Here is a 14160-nt window from a genome sequence, read left to right on the forward strand (position 1 = left end):
ATACTCTGGGATGTGTGAATAACACCAGTAAGAGCCGTGGGACCTCACTGGGGAGGCGGTGGCAAACGGGGATGCTGATGCCCGGCGATGGCGCAGCTGGACACGGGCGGGTGAAACAGCAGCTCCCGCAGCCTGAGCACCTACAGCCTGTCACAAACCCTTCCACATACTCCTGACTGGCCTTGCCTCCAGCCCAGTGGTGGTCTCTCCTGGGGTAGGCAAAATAAAAAGTAATTTTCTTTTTTTTCTTCAGTCAGTAGCAGCTGTTCCTCCAGTCCAGTTCTCTTTCCCAGAGGAAGAATTTGAATTTAAAAATTCCTGTTACTTAGCTGTAGATCTTGGGAGGAGGAGAATGGAATGCTAGAATACTACCAATGGCCTTATTTGGATCAACAAAATCAATCTAGATATTAAACATGTGCAGTGTAACCATGACATTTATATGCTAATCAAATTATAAGAATCAGGAGATAAAAGGAGTTACATATATTTGATTTTTGTGACATTACAATCCTGCCTCTATTGCTGAGATGCCGCAAACAAGTTTGGTAAAGTTTGTGCTTCTTTGAAAGATTAATTTCTCATGGTCTGAATCCAGCAGAAGTAAGATGAAAACTCTTTTAAGGCCTGTACCCTGAGACGTTATGCATTAAGCAGATTTTTGTTCTGCTTTGTGATACCGCTGAGAATTTCTTACCACTACTCCTGTAAGTTTTCATACTGTGCAGTGCTCTAATGTGTCAACAAATGTGACACATCTGGAAGAAAAGACTCAACAGTTACTCATAAATTTGCTTGAGTGGTAAATGAAATCTCTCACAGACACATGTGAGACAAAAACTGAAGCAGTACCCGATGACTTGGTGCTAACGTGGCGGTTAATGGCTTGGTACTGGGTAGAAGAGTGAAAAATCCGTTTCTTTGGCAGTTCCAGCACTGACCGCTGTAACTGGTGTTGTATTTCTGTGCTTTCTTTCTTTTTCCCCGAGAGCAGAACAAGATCAATGCCTAGAAATGCCTTTTTTTCCTTGCTAGGCAGCTGCTCCAGCGGGCGCTTCAGAACTGCGGTTGTGTCTCCGGGCGAGGAGCGGGAACTGTTCACACGCTCCCGCTGCTTTCAGAGCCGGCAACAACCGCCACGCGTGTGGCTTCAGTGCAAAGGCGGTGACCTCCATCTTGTGAAGCAGTTCTCACTCACGCGCCCCTCATCACTCATTCCATAAAAAACTCCGACTTTTTTTGCTGAGATTCCCTAACTTTTGAAGCGATGCGGTCTTCTTCATATACAATGCAGACATATGAATCCTCGTTCAAATTAATAGCTTCTTTACAACTCTGGGCAGGTTTTATACTCCAATGAGTTGATTCAGCCACAGATTAAAATAGAAGAAATCAAGATTTATATCGTTATTTGAGAATTTTTAATTATGTGTTATTTTCCTTTTTTTTTTTTGTCACAGGATTAAGACACAAATTGAATGACCAGCATTTACAGTAACTCATGAAGCATCAAATCGTTCTAAGCTAAAATCAGATATTTTTTTTTCCAAATAAGACATTGAGTTGCAGCTGAAGTTGTTTTTCTCTTTACACAACTATGTGTGGGGAAATACAAGGACTCATTTGTCTGAAACACTGAATTCCTTTGCAGAGAACATGTGAATATTAGACAGGTATTGCATGGACAATTACTATATATGCCCTGTATAATTGCAGTTGCACTATGCTGTAATTGCCCACATGCATTATGCAACTGTAGTTATTCTACTGTGTTACAAAGTATGGCCTCTTTTTCTCTGAAAAGATTATTACAAGGAAATTTTAATTTTCTTTTAAATATTTGGACTGAGCAACAAAGATTTTTAGTTGTCAATTTATATGAGTGTGAATTATTTTTCTCCTTGTAACACTGTTTGGTTTTCTCCATCAGAAAAAAAAGCCTACACAAACAGATGAATGACTGGACATACCTACTGAAAATAGAGGTTTTGGTATGCAGAATTTTTGAAACCAAGCAATAAAGAAGTGTGGATCACATTGATCAACTCAGCTGACAGTAAATTTCATAACAAAACATATATTGTAAATACTTTGTATAACGAACCACTCTGAAATCAGTATGTTTTATTTTTTTGTGGTTTGCAAAAGTAAAATAATATATTTAATCACAGTCATCATTAGTGCTTTTGTAGAAACTGAAATTACGAACAAACTTCCCTATATATTATGCAAAAATGTTATATTGTTCCTAACATCCTACCCATTTCTAAAGTAGAAAAGATTGAATTATTATTTTCACAGCTTTGCCATTCCAAGACTCTCCCTCCACCCAATTCCAGCTATTACAAGACAGCTCCCTCCTCTGGAGCACTTCATACTTACACTGCAAAGATAATACTGCAGAATCTGAAAAATGACTGAATTCACTCATCTCTCTTAGAGTCCCTTTAAACTACAGCATGAAAACAAAGATAATTTGAATTGACTGAACACAGAAATAAAGTCACGGGTGTATGGATTAATGCCACCACAGGAATCATTTTCATCGCTGCCGTGGCCGAGTTCCTCAGGCACTGTCGTACCCCAGGAATCTCAGGGGGACCCAAGAGCTGGGTGGCCTCTGGGCTTTGCTCAAAGCCTCATAAGACACCTTATTTGTTTTCTTGTCGTTGATTTTTTTATAATGGTTGTCACACTGATCTACGTAGGCATACCGAATGACCAGTTTTCTTTTATATAATTATATAGCACATTTAAAATGTTTTAAGATTGTTGTAGGTTGGTTTGAACTTCTGTAAAACAAATCAGTTTAACTTTAGTGCATCTGCAACTAAAAATTAAGCATCTTTCTCCAGCCAAAACAAAACACGCTTTGGGAGTTTTAATATTCTCTGCAGAAGGAACTGTGTTTTGCTTTGTGAACAGGTGTTTCTGAAGGTGGATAACAGAGGAAAAGATGAAACAAAAACAGAAGGTAGTGTAATTTCTATGAAAGACCACTGAGCAGGGAGATTTTTTGATTTATTGATTTCACCACTGGTTGGAATAATAGAACTGAACTATGTCTCTGTAAATAGAAACGGAACAAATAAGGTTGTCTTCATTACCACTTTTTTCCCCTCGTGGAAATCTGAATTTTCTCTAGTTTCTTGCATGAAGACGTGATTACTATCTAGATTAATTGCATCACTAAATTAACCCAACTTTTAAAATTCAACTGCCACGTAAAGATGCATATTTTGCTGCCAAAATATATGCACACAAACTTTTCTTTGTAAGACTTAATACTTCTTAATCTATTTAGTGGTTAACAAAGCAATTTATGGAAATAATTAGTCCTATGATCAATGGAATTTAAGAAGCCAGATTCAAACTTGATCAAAATTGTCCAACAGGATCAAAAATTATTAACAGAGGGCTGACAGACTGACTTTCAGACAGCCAGAGATCACAACTTGTCTTGCACATCTTGTTTTCCTCAAGAAGCAGGGATTGAAAAGATCACTATGGATCAGAATACAATCTTAAATGTTTAGTAATATACTAAAAGCTTAGAAATTAATGTTTGAGGTGACTGTGTAATATAAAATTTAGATTAAATTAGTAAGGTATAAATCACAAATAGGTGAAGTTTGCTGAATCCCTAGGATGTGATCTCCCACTAACACAGCTACAATGGTACCAGTTTTGCCCAGGGTTTATTCCAGTAACAGGTTTGCCAACATAATACTTAGAGGGTTGTTGCAGAACAAGTACTACTCCTATAGGGGTAAACCGCTTCAAATGTAGTAGCAGCCAATTATCCATTTTACAGATTTTCTTTGCCATATATTATGTGTGACATAAAACAGGAAATGAGACTGAAATATAAAATAAGTAAAATAAGGTGCTAATTTTCCCATTTTTCTAATGAAATTACACTGTTCGATACAGAAACAAACAATATTTCCATTTCACCTAAACTAGAAACCAGAAGTGTTTTCTAGAATAGAGGCAAGCTATGTTGGTTTTTTTTTTCCTGACTTATTATTTTATCAGCATGTGGCTGGTTATTCATTTCCTGAGGAACAAACAATAATCAATGCCTGCCAGCATATGCTTTTCATTTAATTAGGAGCATAGGACTCAAAAGAACCAGCTAGGTCATCAAGTCCTGTCTCTAATTAAACACTCTTCAAAAAATATTGATTAATCCAAGTTGCATAAATACAGTTAGTTTTATAACACTGTACTCATCTGCAGAGATTGTAAGTGATTTTTTGCTTTAACTTTTGTATAGTATTTTTTCTGCCTTTCCAGCACTTTTTTTGTATCTGTTATCTACCTGTTCTGGCATAGACAAAACACCACAGGACAGAGCTCTGCTTATGCAGACCTGGGTATACAGAGACCTGCCAGCCACGTCAATTAATAATACCTTCTCCCTACCTTTGCTCTCGGAGAATCCTGCTATGCTATTTCTTTTCACATACCAGTTGGTTTTGCAGAAAATATACAGGGACTTAAGGGAATTTTGAAATCTTGAGCCTCTAATAAATTCAGCTGCCATTAACTAAGTATTTTAAATCCAACTACTTCACATACAAAAAAAAAAAAAAAACAAAAACGCATTAAATACTCAGGAAAACATTCACATGAAAAGATGTATCACACTGTTATGTATCAGATACTTAGGCTACGCTCAAACCAGAACTCATTTGTAAAGCTTTTTTAATATAAACAGTGCCTATTATTTTCAAGGCAAATAGCTCATCATATAGAAATTTGATTTTCAGTAAGTTTATGTGAAACAAATCTTTACAGTGTTTTGAGCTGGAGATTGGCAGCACTTGATTTATAATTATATCTTTGTGTTTATTTTGATACTTTATGTGCCTCAGTCAAATGAAGAAATTGGCCGTATCTAGAAAGAAAAATGGATTCAATGCTAACAAATCCATTAATGTGTTCTCCCTATATTCAATGTATTCCTGATTACAAATGATGCTGCTGAATTTGCAAATAAACATTTTAAACATAAACTGTTAAAATAATTTTTACAAAAGGATAGTACTTTTTTTTTTTTTTTAACTGGAAAACAACTGTGATTGTTTTTGTCATATTAGAAAGAATACATTACCAGAAACATTATATGTCAAATTTGAATTTATAGAAAAATAAGGGAAACTCAATTCCTTTAATATTTGACATGAATTTCTCTCGTTTTGCTTAGATGAAGAGCCTATCATTTAAGTCACATACACTTCTAAGGACTGACCTGTGAAGACACGAAAACAGAATTTTTCAGACGGAACAGCACTGAAGACCATAGCTGGGAGCTTCTCTTCTACTGTTTCTGCAGGCTGCAGTACAAGTCCTTAAATGGCATTTTAAACGCACAGCTGCCAAATCCCAGATGGCTTGGTGTATTTATTACAGCCTGGACAATTGCGAACTGTTTAGTTTTAAATTACCAGAAGGCTCTAGCCAACATCTGCGTGGAAAAAAGCTTGGGGTTGCTACCTGTCCTCGAAGTCCCTTCCTCAGAGGTAGGAAATGAGAAAGGGCTCAACATACGCTATTTTAAATCCCATTCCTGGGGCTGATTCACCACAGGGCCTAGCAACCTTAAATGCTTCAAATAAAACTCTTATCTCCAGCAACTTTTGCCTGAAGAGGTGATAGAAAAGCTCAACCGGACAGGTGCCGAAGGCCATGCCGCACCAGCGCTAGAAAATCCTCAGCCCTCGCCCATGGGCTTTTGGCGCCAAAAGAGGCGCCACCGCCCCGCCGCGCATGCGCCCTGAGCGCAGCTCCCCCGCCGGCCCGGCCCGGGGAGCTCGCGAGACTGGCGGTTCTCGCGGTATTTCCCCAACGCGCTGCCCTCTCGCCGCTGGCCGGGGCGGGAAGCGGTGAGGCGCTGGGTAGTTGCGGGTGTTTTGGGCTGTTGCTCGTTCTGGTGCGCGGGGAACGCGGTGTGGAGCTGTTCTCAGCTAAGAAAGCAGGCGAGAAACCCTTTTCCCCCGCCCTCACATCGTCCCCCCGGTGGGGAGGGGAGCGCCCTCCCTCAGTGCCAGCGCGCCGCGGGGTGCCCTGGCGCTGTGAGGGGAGCGGGGCCTCCGCGGCGCCCGGCGGGCTGGAGCTCTGGCCTCGGAGACCTTAGCGAGCTCCTCCGCCGCTCTCTTTTTCTCCTTCAGGCTCCGTGGGAGCCTCGCACCCAGAGGTGGGGAGCTCCTCTCCGAAGGTCAGCGTAGACGGAGCTGCTTGAGGTGGCCTCTCGTTGCTAAAACCGTGTGAGAAACAACTTGTCGCATTAAAAAAAAGCTTTGGAAACGCGGCCGTGGTAAAATCGGGTCATCCTAAACCCGGTTGTGCGAACGGCCCTGGAATCAGCTTCGCTTAAGGAGCCGGAAAAGGGGACCCCCTCTTGCAGACTGCGTTTCTAGGTGGGTAAACTGTAAATCAGAGGAATTGTCACCCCACCCTGCGGAGTCTTTGATTATTAAGGATGTGAGCGGCAAACGGCTGCCTTTGGTTAGAAATCCCACTTCTTTTGTTTTATTCCCGTGACCCATATCTGCCACTCCCAAGTAACTGAGTTGAAACTTGACCCACCCTTACTGTATTCGGCCTAGGGAGGCTGGATTGTGTCATCTGTATGTATGGTATCTGCTATTTAATTTGTATGATGCTATTTTTTCTGGTTGGCAAATCTTTTCCAGAAAAAGCTGTAGGCACACTGTATATAACTGGTGATTATCTGCTTCTGTGGCAGCCTTTTCTTACTGCTTCTCTTTAAATACTTTCGGTATTTCCTGCAGGAGGGGAAAAAAGTTTATCAATGGCAATGATAGATCCTTTGGAGAACAACTTGTTTGATCTTCCTGATTATGAGAACACAGAAGATGAAACGTTCCCACCTCTTCCACCTCCTGCCTCTCCAGGAAGAGATGATGTTGAATGGGCTGAAACTGATGGAGGTGAACACCTGTGACCCCTAAAGATCCCATTTTGCAGTATAGACAATTAAATGCTGTGAAGTCAATATTACTGCTGTTTTACTGCTTTGAGTTTACTGCATAACAATAGTCTTGTGTAGATAAGAAAGCATGTCCTAAATTTAAATTGTTATTGATTCTGTGTTTCCGAGTTTGTGGGAAAAGTTTATTTCTGTAGATTCCATGAAAATATGTACACAAATGAATCTTTATACAATTCAAGCTCTCTAGCAGAGTGTTGGTAAAGATATTTATACAGCGTTGATCTACAGTAACCCTTTGTGACATGGATTTCAGAAGAGTTAGGAGTGTTGATTGTAATATTTCAGGGAGATGTTGTTAGATTTTGTATATCATATGACCTAGGAAAAATCCAAGGCACTTCAGGATAGTAAAGCTTAATTATTTGTATTTGAAAAGATTTTACTGTGTACCGAACAAGCTAATAGAAAGTATAAATGTTTTCTCTTGTCTATTGTTTATTTCTACTTGTATTTGCTTACAGTGTTGAACATATGTTTTCCTTGATCCCTGCTCTGTCTTTTCACGAGAAAATAGTATTTTTGGATAGATTTAATTAATTGATATGTGAAAAGAAGAACTTCGGAGCTCCTGTTGTTCAAAGTAGCAAAAAGTAAATCAGGAAATCAGTATGGTAACTAATGGCTAGCTCAGAGATGAGATGGGCAGTGCTGCTTTGACTGTTGCAGTCAGATAATATATACAAGCCCTAATCAAAAAGTGTATGGACTTTGGTTCTTAAAAGCCACATTGATTGTGGTCACACATTGCCTCTTTCTCTGTTTTTGGAGGCGATGCTGGTGGTTTAGGTGTGCCTTTCGGATCTGTCAGTGGAGATTTTGGGACACACCTATCAAATTAGGTTTCTTGATAATTTGAGTTTCTTAACTCTTAGAAGCAGCATCTACCCTCGATATGTTTCTCATCAGATACACAATATAAAAGTTCGAAAATGAGAAAATTCCTCTTTCAGGGAACCTACTTTCCTACAAAAGTTGATTCCTCGGTATCCTTTTAAAGAGATGGATTTACCTCCAGACTGTCATGTGGGTGAAGGAAGGTGAAATATGCAGATGTTTGTTTGGAGTACTGTACCTGCAATGGAATACTTGTGATGCTGCCTTTTTGCTAGGGTAGAAACTTAAAATTTACATGATGCAATTCTAGTTGATGTGAATTGCATAATATACTTAAAGTCTGTTATTTTCTTTATTGGAACCAGATGGAAACCAGCAGTCACAAACAAAGGATTCTGCTGTTGCTACACGGAAAGTAGTTAAAAGACCAATGCCTAAACTAGATGCTCAGAGGTAAGTTTTTACAGAATATTTTTTTCTGTGATGAATTTGGTATACGGCTGCGGGAGAATGATTAAGGTTACTGTGATCCCTGCTTGGTCATAGCCAAGGCAAAGATGGAGAGGTTTGGAGGTGAAAGTGCCTATTGTGTGCTGTATCTCAACCTTTTTATTCCTTGTCTACCTATATAATGTTATTACTTGTATAACTTTCTTGAAGTCCCCTTGGGATTTAATAGCTGATTAATGCTTTGTTAAGAGATATTTATTATTTATACATAGGACTCTTCCAGCTGGATCTTCTTTATTTTGCTTCAGATATAGTACTGTAGATTTCTTTAATTAAAGTCTGCTTCAGAATATAAAACCTCAATATAGTGGTGACTAAGGCACTTGCTGAAGTACACTTACACCTGACTTATGTGCAGACTAGATAAACTCTGTATAAAGGTAAAGGATTTAAATATTTTCTTTGCTGTTATCACTAAAACTGGTGTAAGTTATTTATAAGCAATGGAAAGAATGTGAGCTTTCAGTTCCTTCCATTTTAAATACACTGATGTTAAATTAATGATACCACAGGTGGGTGCTCTGGTCACGCATCTAACTAGTGTTATTTGGCCAATATCGATACTAGAACTGACCATTCAATTTTCTTTCCATGTAATCAAAAGCAAAAAGCTCTTTGGATTAGGAAGGCATGTATGGTGAATTAAAAAAAAAAAAAAAAAGTTTTTGGTCTTGCAGCAGTCTTTATCCTATTTTGTGTGGGGTTTTTTAACAACTTCTAATTCTGTATGTGTTTCAAATAGGGAGGGCTCTGTAGGTTTAGGCTACTTAAAGGCAAGTGGGTATTTTTTGTTTATGTGCTGGGAGGTTTTGTTCCTGGGTTTTCTATTGTTTTTGTTAATTAGAAGAAGAAAGTAGGGGTTTCAAATAAGTTTACCCATTTCCTGTTACCAGGCTAATTTCAGAAAGAGGACTTCCAGCCCTAAGACACATGTTTGACAACGTAAAGTTCAAGGGTAAAGGGCATGAGGTAAGATGTAGTGAGCTTTTGTTTCCTGGAAGGTTCATCTAGATTTGATAGATTACTGCCCATCTGGTACAGGGAGGATTGATACTATGCTCTGGTTAGCCAGCTTTCTAGCAGTATTTGAATGTACGCTGATGGGGTTTGTAGTTGCAAATAAAAAAAAAAAAAAAAAACAAAAAACAAAAACCCAAACCAAACAACAAAAAATAAAACCAAACAAATATGAATGTTTTAACAGATTCCATGTTTTGATCTTAAAACTGTTTTCCTCTACTCCAAAACTAGACTGTCATGTCTGTGACTCTCTCTACTGGCCATGGAAAGAGGTTCTAGAAATTGGAGCAGGCTAATAAGACTGCCTACTGTATATGGAATACCTTTACCATCTCATACATGATTGGTTTTCTCTGTTAGTGAAAATATTCTGGCTGTTGCGACTCCTCTGTCCTGAAGAGAAAACAGTATTTACGATACAAACTGTCTCATTGTCTTAGATACATTTAAACAGGCAAAACTTACTTTTCTTTAAATATCATTACATTTGGTACACTTGTAAGGACGCCTGTGCATCTCTGGTTTACAGAGAACATTCATGGTATAAATTTTGTCTTTAGAACTGGAGACACAAAGAAACTAGGCAATACAACTGATCTGAGCAAAAATCTACTAGAGAAGGTTATTTAGTTGTATGTTTTTCTGTGTGTTCTAAACATCAAAATAAGTGTCAGCTGTGCTTCTGTGGATTTTTTTTTTTTTTTCAGTCTGCGTTCACAGCTAGGTTGTTTAAGGGCAACTTCTCAGAAGCCTGTGGTGTTTTACAGTACATGCAAATACTCTGCCTGAACTTGGATCACTGTTCTCATAGCTTGGAGTTGCGCTTGCAGGCTTGATTGGGGGAGGAGAGGTTACCCACACATTCATATTACTTAAATTTTCAAAAAGACTTTCAAGCTGCAGATAATTAATGTTTTCAGAAATGTTACTGTCCTGTTTCCCTCTGCAGTCTACTGACTTAGTTAAGTTCTACTAGCTGGATGTCTCCTGTGCTCTAGGCAGAGGACTTGAAGACACTCATACAACATATGGAGCACTGGGCTCATAGACTATATCCCAAATTGCAGTTTGAGGATTTTATTGACAGAGTAGAGACTTTGGGAAACAAAAAGGAAGTTCAGGTACGTATTGCTCCTCTCAGTTTCTCTTCATGTAGTACTGAATAGTGTAAGAAATAAGTTTAGGAGAGCAGTTATGCAATAAAACAAGACTTAAGTTGTACATACTGCTAAGGAGTATAATGTTATGTAGATTAAGTTCTCTCTTTTTAAAAATAGCTCTTTCCAGTATTTAAGTTTACATTTAGATCTAACCTTTACTTGAAGTAGTACTTTAGAGGATTGCTTAAAGTTGTCCTGAAAAAGTTGAAGTCTAAGTAATTTGCTTGAGTGCTGGAATGGTTGGGTTTTGGGGTTTTGTTTGTTTTTTAATGTTTGAACTTGCAAAAGAAGACTTAAGAATGCTGCTTCATCTGGCTAGGTGGTAGATGAAGGATTAGGAACATGAGCTACAGCATTAAAAGTTGTGGGTCAAACAGACATGTAGTGAAAGGAATATTTTTTTCAGAGTAATAACGTGTAAAGAGAAATTGGGAGTAGTATTAAAAACATAGCAATGTTGTACAAAAGATTTTGTTACATATGAAATATCAGTATTTTAATCACTCATCTGCAGACCTGCCTAAAGCGAATTAGACTTGATCTTCCTATTTTACATGAGGACTTCACAAGTAATGACGGTATGCTCGTTTTGCTGTTTGTTCAGTTGTTCAGTGCTTAATACTGCTTTACTACCCCTCCTGCTGACCAGAAATTAATGACCATGATACATTGTTCTAACACAGAAGAAATTGTCGAGTGGTCCTCTAGTCCAAAAACCAAGCTTCTCTGAGAGTTATGATTATAAAAGTGAACTGGTACTTGGACTAAAATGTTACATAGAGTTCTATATATAAAAATAAGTGCTTGGTATACTGAAAGGATATGGGAAATGGGTATTATTACCAGCGTTGTTTGAAATAGTCTTCCAAAAAAACCCCAAACCTGCATTTATTCACTGAAGGTTGTATTGTACTCTTAGGAGCGTGCACTCTGAGGAGCTCTTGGATCTCGCCAGCGTGGAAGTCTGACTCGTACTGTTCGTACCACAACCTGTTACAGTGCGGTCAGGGTGTCGTGTCCTTTATAAGGAAAGCACTTAGTAATGCTTGTGGGCGCTGTTATGTCTGTCTGTGAGTCTTGGCATATAGCCACTATTAAGTATTTCTTCTTCCAATATCAAAATCCAGCAACTTAACAAGTGGCTAATTCAAGAGTCTCCTCCAATCAGATGATGTTCTTAGATAAGAAATAAACATTTCATTTTTTTTTTTCTTAATAAAAAGAGGGAGCAGGGTTTACCTGGTAGTTTAAAAAAAAACTTTATTAGCAGAAATGGGAGAATTTTATAGTCATCCCTAAGGTCCTCTGCAGTTAGGTGTTCACACTTTCGCTCCGAGTCTTGAAATAATTATCTACCTGTTGTCCAGTTTGTCTTCACGTGACCCTCAGCATCCAGACAAGCCCGTGCTTGGGAAGGGTGTTCTGGTGGATGAGTTGTCAGTAGAACCTTGAAACCTTGCCTTACCTGTGGGGACGACCTTTGGGCAGTTAGTGGCGTGTGGCTGTCTTCACTGTTGGCTGCATTTGCTGGAAACCGAATGCAACCGTAAGCAGCCACGAACAGTAAAGCAAATGGTTCCTGCCGACAGGATCTGTAGAGTTATCAGAGTTTTCTGTGCGATGGTTCCATACATTTGTGTTTAAATGCAGTGCTGATCTGTTCTCAAACCATGTTAGGGAATGTACTGCTACAACTGGTGAGTCTTCAGCTGAAAAACTTGAGTAGGTATCTTAGACTTTCTAAAGCAAAACTCAAGCTAGAGTATTGTATTAAAACCAAAACCTTGTTGTCAGCTAACTTCTCTATTCACAGGCTTAAAGTGGTGCAGAGGCACAAGCATACTTGGCCTTAGGCACACTTGAAAGGGTGCTCTGCTGCTCTCTTGGTGGGTGAAGTTTGGCTAACAGAGTTGGCCTGCCTCTATTTTGCATGTCTTCATGTTGGCAAATGAGTAAATACTCCATAACAGTAGCACACTGAATTCAGAACTGACTATTCAATGTTTGTGTTTGAACCTCTGATTCCTGGAACTAGTCCTGCCACTTCCCCAAGGACAGGGTCCTATTAGTAGGCGTGGAAAGAAAATTACCTGGCCTTTCAGAAAGGATTGCCTGAATTTCCTGTCTGAATTAGCCTTCAAGCACAGCTCATGATTGCTAACTTAGTACTTAGAGCTATGCCTCTCTGGAGTCAGGCATGTATTATTGTTGTGTGTTTGGGATCTCTAGTAAGTATTTGTTGTATATTTTGAGTATCAGGTACATGGACCTAGGCAGAAAATTGCCCGTTAAAACTAAATTACAGAATGATCTTCAGCTGTCAATACAACTTTAAAATGTAGAGTGTAAAAATGCTTTTAAAATATTCTCTTGGCAGATGTTTAGCAGTAGATCTCTCTGGGTTGAAAGTGTTGATTTCTGCCTCTTCTCCCGTCTCACCGCCCCTCATTTTTAATCAGGTGGCGGAGGGGAAAGCAACGGACTGGATACAGCCGCTGAAGATGCACCTTCCTCCTCTGGAAATGCAGAACTCGGTTCTCTCTCTGGTACAGCTCTCACAGAAGAGCAACAACAGCGCATGGAGAAGAACAGGCAGCTGGCTTTGGAACGCAGGCAAGCCAGGATGCAGTGGAACAGCCAGTCGCACCACACCGGTAATAACCCCCCGCCGGGAGGGTCAGGGGCCCCAGAGGCTTAAACAGCCGAGCTGCCAACTCAGGCTAAAGGAAAGGGGAGTGATTGTTAATTTTAGAAATTAGCATAAGGTTTAATTCTCAAATTTAAACTGTGTTCCTGTAGTTAGACTCCTAAAGCTAAGTCAGAACTACTGTCCCTAGTTGTCATGCCAAGCTGTGATAGCTTTGAAACACAACTCAACGTGCTGGTCATCTCCAGAGTTGACTTTCCTCCAGACTGATTTTGGTGATAGAAGCTGCAGTTAAACACACAGCACCGGTGTGTTCTCATGGTAGGAAATTTTATTTTTTTTTTCGACAGAGCTCTCCACTACTTACTCAGAAGAGGAGTTTAATACTGCAGTTACTCAGGATCCCGCTGACCTTATCGAAGATGCTGAAGTTACCCCAACCAAGGCTGCTGTTACACAAGCTGGAGATACACAATTGGAATGTGCCAGCGAAAACCAGTAACTGTGCCCCACACTTTGACTTTCTTGACAGAAAGACCCCAGTTTCCAGTACTATCACTGTTTTGCGGTGTTGCTGCCCCTGTGTACTCTGACTCCAGAAGCTTCCTGGAAGTCTTCACTGTGACATCTGTTTAGTTGGACAGAACTCTTCTCTTGGAACTGTAGGTGAGCAACTCTGTACACTGGAAAACACAAGTTCTCCATCAGCATTTGCGACACCTTTTCCACCTCCCCCAACATTCTCTGAATTTTGTTTACAATTGATGTCAAACTCCAGTTAACTGGGATACCGACAGGTGAAGTTTTGATTAAAGTTGTTTGGGTTTTTTTAGTAGCTAGTGTATGTGATAGGGGGTAGTGCTGTGTCTTAACAGGTGGCCTGGGTTTTTTTTTAACTTGATAAGCAAGTACTTGTGTATTTTTCTTATAAAATGGAAACTATTAAATTTCTGAAGTCAAACCTGAAT

The 14160-nt window shown here is 39.4% G+C and overlaps 1 protein-coding gene and 1 non-coding gene across 4 annotated transcripts; both read left to right on the forward strand.

The window, feature by feature from the left end:
* Positions 1-5851: 5851 nt before the first annotated feature.
* On the forward strand, positions 5852-14153 carry TIPIN (TIMELESS interacting protein). 3 transcript variants are annotated; one of them, XM_042804053.1, is made up of 9 exons: positions 5852-5891; positions 6177-6425; positions 6801-6959; positions 8221-8308; positions 9259-9334; positions 10384-10506; positions 11060-11123; positions 13005-13199; positions 13543-14153. In XM_042804053.1, exons 3-9 carry the CDS (start codon positions 6821-6823, stop codon positions 13692-13694), a joined length of 837 nt encoding a protein of 278 aa, XP_042659987.1. In that variant the 5' UTR covers positions 5852-5891; positions 6177-6425; positions 6801-6820; the 3' UTR covers positions 13695-14153. The 3 variants fall into 3 exon arrangements, with proteins under 3 accessions (XP_042659987.1, XP_032850131.1, XP_032850130.1); XM_032994240.2 differs by having other exon boundaries at positions 5861-6429; positions 6804-6959; XM_032994239.2 differs by having other exon boundaries at positions 5861-6425.
* Positions 12044-12180, forward strand: LOC116961927. Its single transcript, XR_004407247.1, has one exon.
* Positions 14154-14160: the final 7 nt, after the last annotated feature.

Source organism: Tyto alba, unplaced genomic scaffold, assembly GCF_018691265.1.
Source record: "Tyto alba isolate M040663 unplaced genomic scaffold, T.alba_DEE_v4.0 Super-Scaffold_41, whole genome shotgun sequence".
Classification (NCBI taxonomy): Eukaryota; Metazoa; Chordata; class Aves; order Strigiformes; family Tytonidae; genus Tyto; species Tyto alba.

Excerpts from the sequence above, each read along its gene's own strand:
- TIPIN (XM_042804053.1), top strand. The coding sequence starts at position 6,821 with ATGGCAATGATAGATCCTTTGGAGAACAACTTGTTTGATCTTCCTGAT. Across the intron at positions 11,124-13,004 it reads GGACTTCACAAGTAATGACG|GTGGCGGAGGGGAAAGCAAC; the intron begins GTATGCTCGTTT and ends ATTTTTAATCAG. Across the intron at positions 13,200-13,542 it reads CAGCCAGTCGCACCACACCG|AGCTCTCCACTACTTACTCA; the intron begins GTAATAACCCCC and ends TTTTTTCGACAG.